The 6,869-nt window shown below is 37.6% G+C and overlaps 1 protein-coding gene across 1 annotated transcript; it reads right to left on the bottom strand.

Moving 5' to 3' along the window:
* Positions 1-414: 414 nt before the first annotated feature.
* On the bottom strand, positions 415-5,056 carry LOC127809952 (endoglucanase 5). The gene is made up of 11 exons (XM_052349152.1): positions 4,637-5,056; positions 4,178-4,390; positions 3,187-3,387; positions 3,004-3,090; positions 2,745-2,909; positions 2,531-2,654; positions 2,270-2,433; positions 1,713-2,046; positions 1,566-1,613; positions 1,427-1,471; positions 415-849 (listed from the first exon to the last, which is right to left on the bottom strand). Exons 1-11 carry the CDS (start codon positions 4,847-4,849, stop codon positions 560-562), a joined length of 1,884 nt encoding a protein of 627 aa, XP_052205112.1. The 5' UTR covers positions 4,850-5,056; the 3' UTR covers positions 415-559.
* Between the last annotated feature and the right edge of the window lie 1,813 nt (positions 5,057-6,869).

Raw genomic sequence — 6,869 nt, 5'->3', positions numbered from 1 at the left:
ACAAATAAGTAATTAATTGTACTCTCTTCTTTTTAAATTTATAACTGTTAATAACATATTTGAAATAATGTGGGAGAAGTTATTTTCAGTTTTAAAAATTTATGTAAATTTTTATAAATCACAAAAACAAGAAAAATATAAGAAACTGAAAATAAACCAAAATTACCAAGTAACGAAAAGCAAAACTATTAACTTTTCATCTTTAAACAAAAATGAAACAAGCTTAAAGTTATAATCTTCCATCTCGTATTATATTTTACTGTATGCTATGCCATTTTATTTTGCCTAGTTATCTTTGCTCTTCTTCTTTCTTTTTGGTACTGTTTTTTTTGTTTATATTTCGTCCAATAAAGGAAATATTTTATCTTGAATCTGAGAAGTAATATATATATATATATATATATATATAACCAAAGTGGTTTGAGAATGGACTGTTTACAAAAATTTTGAAAAAAAAGTATAATCATCAGCAGAACCACCTTCCAATCAGCTAGGCAAAACAAAGAGGAGAACCAATCAGAAAACACAACAAAAATATCGAAGCAGAGTCCATCCATCATCAATGGTAACTTTGAACAGAGACCTTGGCTTGAGGGCCCCCTTGAATATAAATAAAAATGCACTCAGAGCCAGGTTTCAAGACCTTGAGCCATTGAGGAAGCTCATAGATGTTTTTCTCTTGTGTTGGGGAGAGTCCCCACAGAGATCCAGAGAGGTTTTCAATGCCTAACTTAAGGTCCGTGATTGGCTTTTGGGACACGTTCTTGATCACCACCTTGTGCCTGTAATAGGTTGTTCTTCCTACAGTCCATGAGCTGCCGATTGAGTGGAAGAACTCAACTGGGGCCCCTGCAAAATATCAGGCTCCAAATTATTCAGAATGGCTGCAAATGCATGGAGGTGGTTGCAGCTTGAAGCTCTTCTTCGTTTGGGTTCGTTCTAACTAAATAAGTTCAAATTTAATTCTTAAACATAATTAAAAATAAATCAAATTTGAACTCGAGAATGCTCCCCTTTGTTTGGGTTAGTGAACAAGCCTAGCACCAATACTCTTGTAGGCTCTTTTGTGGCTTGTTTCAAAATAATGTGTTTTCTACGATTAAGGATCTTGTGTCATATTATTTATATTATTAAAAATCTAAATGTATATGAAATATATTCATTATATATATATATATTCTACATAAATGACCCTGAATAAAATTTAAAATGAATTTCAAATTTTGATATCGTGAAAAGATTCATTTGAAACTTGTTCAATATAAATGAGTCGAGTTTGAAACAAATTTTAAACAAACAATCTTGAGTTTCAATTTTGAGCTCAACTCAAGCTTGAAATTGAAGTTAATAAAATTTAAAATTTTAAACAAATAAACTTACAAGTTTATAGAGTTCCTAGTCAAAAGGAGAAGTTTATAGTGATTACCTGATTTATTTGGAGTGGGTGCTGGTCTGGCTTTGGGGTAATAGCCTGCAAAAATCAAAGCATATACATGCAATTAAGTGTCACGAGATGCAATTGAAGAGGATGGTCCTCCACACACATGACAGTCATACAAACTCACTTGGTGTTGTTTGGTGGGGTGGTTTTGGTGAATAGTGATTTTGTGAAGCTGCAAGAATGAGAGCAAAATCTTGTTAGTAGTGAGGACATGTTCCAGATTTGCATTGTGGTGTTCATAACTTGAAACCAGATCAAAATGGGATCCCACCTGGAGTTCCTGCAACACTCTGCAGCTTGGAGAAGAGGCCAACAAGAGGGGCAGTGCCGGAAAGTGTTGGCTCTGTCTGCTCATAGTTAGCGCGATCATCAGAGAACTCATCAGTCTTGCCAGGGCCTCCCACCAGGGCTCCCTGAATGACATTAGGGTTGGCCTGGGCGCGATGATACCATGTCTCAAACCCTTCCACACATCCAACGGATGAATGCAGAGCAGTGATTGAGGCAATGGAAGCACCCCTGTGGTGAACATGAGCAGGGTACATTTGGCCATATCCAACTATGTAGCTCATGGACTTTGGATTCTTACCCAGCATGTAATCAGCCTACGGCAAGTCATTTCCTCAAGGATCAGTCCCCAGTATTCATAATCTATGCTAAAACCACGTTCTCAATGAGCTTTGATCTCTATTATAAATAAATCCTTATGAAACAGAATTTTTTTATATAAATGGTAGATATATTGCCTTCAATGATGTTGGTTATGGTAGTTTCTTAATATGCACAAGAAAAAGAAGAGGTTTTTGAAGAAGGGTTATAGGTACGTGCCTGAGACTTGGCAAAGTTGAGGAGTTCCTGAGGTTGGACTTTGGCATCTGGACAGTTGAGCTCAGCATGAGCCCGAGAGAGGTAATCGGAGTAGACAGCTGCAAGAAATGCAGCAGAGGCCGCGTACTGCATGTTGTTCCATTCGCGCACGTATACTAAGCCGCCTGATTAACCATGACAAGCCCCAAAAAAGCTGTGTCAAAACAGAGTCTTGGAAGGGTTGAATCCACTTCTATTTAAGAGAAAACCAAAGCTTCTTACCAGGAGTCCGGCCGACGTCATAGCCATCATTCTTTTGCAGACAAGCACAAGCAAAGAAATCAGCTTTGGCCTGGAATTGCTTGAGGATGGCAGTGTGTGCTCCACCAGATCCCTCCATTAATACCTAAATGCAGTCCAAAATGCCACACACTTGCTGACAATGAAGATTATGGTGTTTTTTCTCCGAGTATAGTTACTAAGTTGCGCTAAGTACCTTGGAGAGAAGAATTTGTACACCAGCATACTTGTTGTCCCAGGAGAATTCTCTAACAGCCCATCCAGTTCCACCCATGGAGGCAGCATTATCAGCAACATATTTCAAGTAGTACTCATCATTTGTTGCTCGGAAGAGCCAAGCAGCAGCCCATAGCAGTTCATCCTTCAGCAAAGAGAAATAGACAACTATGGAAAAGAACATAGAAGAGAGAGAAGGTAAAAGGAAATGCTAGGAGTGGGGACAATGTTAAACTAACCGAATAGCCTGAGGATGTATAGAATTGCTTAGCACAGCTGATGGATCCATCATAGAAACCCCTAAATGTATCGGCAAATGAGAAAAGCTGCAGCAGATTGAGCACAACTCAGTATGAGTAATACATGGTTTTGAGATTAGAATAGGACTGATCTTGTGGCTTTATATGCAGCATTGTTCTCACCTGTTTTGCATGGACTAAGAGGAGATTGGAGTAGGATGAGTTGTAAGGATGGAATGCTAAAGAAGCCGCGGCCAACGCTGCTGCTGTTTCGCCAGCAAGATCAGAGCCCGGATTACTTGGATCCAGCTTGTAGGCTGTCCTTGGAGTCGTCATGTCCTCGGCGCGCTCCCAGCAATAGTGATCGGATTCTCCATCGCCTACCTGAAAATTTCCAGCATAAGAGCACCAACACAATGGTAAACTCTCTGTATTTTTACCTTCAAATTTAGCTGAATCACTAACTGCAAGTTGAAATGCCATCAACACTTCACATGATCCTTAAAAGATGAGCTTTACATTGATAAAAGTTCAAACCTAATGCATGATTTATGGGATTCATTGTTTTGGTCTGACATTTGAGCTTCAGACTGGCTATTGCTTATGAAAGGTACAAACTCTACAGCAGAAAGGGCGGTTGCAGTCTAGAACTAGCTGTTGATTAGTAAGGTTGGCTTGAACATCAACACTAGACATTGAATAACTCAACCTGTCACAGGGCCCCACTCTGAAAATGGAGTTGTATTGAGCCCATTAATTCTTAGATAGTCCCATGCCATATGGTTCACGAGTTTAGCCAGGGAGGATTGGCGATACTATACTAATTAAAGACTGCTCCTAACAGGGTAACGGCCTTGAGTACAAAGAGGGAAAAAACAAAAAAAGAAGTTTTGTGCTATAGGTTTGGAGATCTCATCTCAAGCTCAATAATTTTGTCCAAAAGTCCATGGAAACAAGTATAAATCTCTACAAACACATTATATATATATATATATATATAGGTGAACTGTGGAAGGGCACGCAAACAGGTGACCAAACCAAACAAACTTGAACAGTTGAGGTAGAAAGGAAAAGAGAAACTAAATTCTGCCTCCTCAACCTAATGAACATTAATGGAATTACAGAGAGAGAGAGAGAGAGAGAGAGAGAGAGAGAGAGAGAGAGAGAGAGAGACCTGTCCCCAGAGAAGATTGAGCTGGGGGTGTGCTTTGATGAAGTAATCAGTGCCCCATTTGATGGCTTCCAGAGTTTGCCCCATCTGGTTGAGCCCAACAATCTCTTTCCTGAACTCAATGGCTCCCCATGAAAGCACTGTCACACTGTATGCCATTGGCAGCCCAAACTTCACATGGTCTCCTGCATCATAGTACCCTCCCACCAAGTCTACCTGCATTTCCCCATTTCAATGAGAACCCACAGCCCGGTCACAATAGCCCACAAACCATACACATTAGGTAAACACGTAAAAATCTAGTGCAGGTCGTCACTAGTGAGATTTGAACTCCGGTCGCAAACGAAATTTCTGTAAATTTTTATCAGAAAATAATGATATTTGGCAAATAACAACACTTTTAACGTTATGTTATAGAAATAATCATCGCTCTCTCGGTCGGTGGGGAGGAGAGAGACTTACGCCTTGAAGGAAACCATCCCGGAGGCCGGAATGGCCGCGCCACTTGACTCTTTGATTCTCCGGCAACTTACCGGACCTCTGCGCCTCGAAGAAGAGCAAGCTCTTGTCGAGAGCGGCACCGTAATCGAAGCCGCCTGCGATGGCTGCGTCGAATCCCGCCGCTGCAACCAGCACGGCGGCTATGAAGAAGCAGGAAGAAGCAAACCTCGCCATGGTTGACGATGCTTCTGCTCTCAATGAGAGTTGAATGTGAATATCCACTCTTAATGGTGTTTATACATATATATATATGTATATATGGAAAGAGAGAGAGAGAGAGGCACTGATATGGAAGGAAATTAAGAAGAAAGATCAGTGGGGAAGGAGGAGGCAAATGGGGTGGTAGCCTTCACGTTGTGTGATAAAAACCAGAGATAGAGCTTCCCACGTTGGGCATACATGGTGGTTGGCTTGTATATATGATTGGGAGTTTGGAGATGATATGGTGCGGCGCACCCCATGGGTTGCTCAAGGTGTGCCAACCCATGATCGTTGATCTACAATACAAATATATGATAGGGGCAAGAGAGTTTTAATATTTTAAGTATCACATTATTTGATTTATATTTTAAGTTTGGGATGTACTAATATCTTGATTAATATTTTAAATAATTTTATGTTATATGATTCTCGTGTTTGAGTGAAGATCGCTCGCATCGTTTATCATAGATGAAATAATATTATTATATTCTTTATTATTTAATAATAAATAAATAAATATATATATGTATATATATTTTTCATTTCAAGTCAATATAAGGAATATTGGAGTAAAGTAGGGAATAAATAGGATTTGTATTATATTTTTGGCATATCAATATGAAAAGATCATAATAATTCACAATTATGAAAATATTACAGTTTTGTTCCGAGAATATCCATAAATTACCATTTTATTCAAAATTCAATCATGCCAGCCACGTGGCATAAACCCAGTAGATGCATATTTATTTTTATTCTAATTTTATAAATTGAGAAATTTTGAAGGGTCTAATAAATTCTTTGCTTGCCTAACAAACTTTTTGGGCCTTAATTCTTAAGGTCTTGTTTGGGACAACCGGAATAAATTCCAATTCAAAGGCAGCGGATTTAGGTCTAACCAAATGAGGGGTTAAATGCTCTATAAATTCACTCGCACGCGTTCATGTCATATAGAAAAAGATAATTACATATTAAATTTTATTTGGATATTCAGTTATCATATTTTTAATAATATTTGTGTATTAATATATTGTATTTTGTGTCATATGAATATAAATGTATAATTGTTATTATCAAAATACAATAATTAAAATTTATAATGCGATAATGCTTGAATCATGGTAAAGAGATGAACAACTGACAAATGTCTACTTGTAGATAGAGATTGCGGGTAACTCCGTTGTCTAGGAGGAAGGAAGTGAATTATCTGGGAGAAGCCTTATTGTTCGGGAGAACTTTTATTATTCATAAAAATCATTGTTAGAAGAGTCTCATATTTTTAAAAAGGGATAAGATTGACAAATGAAGGAAGAACCACAATCTTCAACGAGCATTTCGAGTTATTTTCTAAAATTGCAAGTAAGGATATAAAAGGTAAGATTGACTATATCTTTCACAATCTTGTAATAGTATTTGAAGATCAAATCTCTTGGGGTTCATAGTCTCCTATGAAGGTCTCTTGCGTAGTTAAGAGATAGACTTTTGGGTTTGAGTGTTTCGTCAGATTCTTCCAAATAGTAATGGTCATGTAAGGCATGAATTTTGAATTCTTGAGAGGGTTCTCGAAGGCCTCGAAAGAGGCTATCGGGTGAAGTCACTTGGCCTCTTAATTTCAGTCATTCGGTATTTGTTACTCAGCTAATGTCCTTCAGTCTTGGTCTCGATCACTAAGACTAAGGGTCCCTTGATCTTGGTTTTTCAATGACTTCATGCATCTATGACTTGTTTATGTAGATTTTTAATATTAATAAACTTTTAAGCCTTATTCTATGGGTTTAAGCCTATCCTTTAATTTTCTTTTGTGTTTTCATTAAAATAATAATGTTTTCTTATAAAAATAAAAAGTAATTTATTAACACTCAAAAAGTAATATTTTATTGAAACCCACCGAAAAAAAAATTGATATTTTATTAACCAAAAAATAAAAAATATTTCATTAACACCATTGTTGCTCCTTTGACATTTAATGACCACTCAAGAGATGAGTGAATTG

This window comes from Diospyros lotus, chromosome 9 (assembly GCF_014633365.1).
Source record: "Diospyros lotus cultivar Yz01 chromosome 9, ASM1463336v1, whole genome shotgun sequence".
NCBI lineage: Eukaryota > Viridiplantae > Streptophyta > Magnoliopsida > Ericales > Ebenaceae > Diospyros > Diospyros lotus.
Note: the sequence above shows the minus strand (reverse complement) of the source record. Positions and strands in the feature narration are given on the sequence as shown.

Bases quoted from the DNA above. Each gene is read 5' to 3' on its own strand.
- LOC127809952 (XM_052349152.1), bottom strand. From the start codon at position 4,849: ATGGCGAGGTTTGCTTCTTCCTGCTTCTTCATAGCCGCCGTGCTGGTT. The intron at 2,047-2,269 runs GCACGTACCTAT...GACTTGCCGTAG, and splicing joins TCAACTTTGCCAAGTCTCAG to GCTGATTACATGCTGGGTAA. The intron at 1,614-1,712 runs GTGGGATCCCAT...TCATTCTTGCAG, and splicing joins GAGTGTTGCAGGAACTCCAG to CTTCACAAAATCACTATTCA.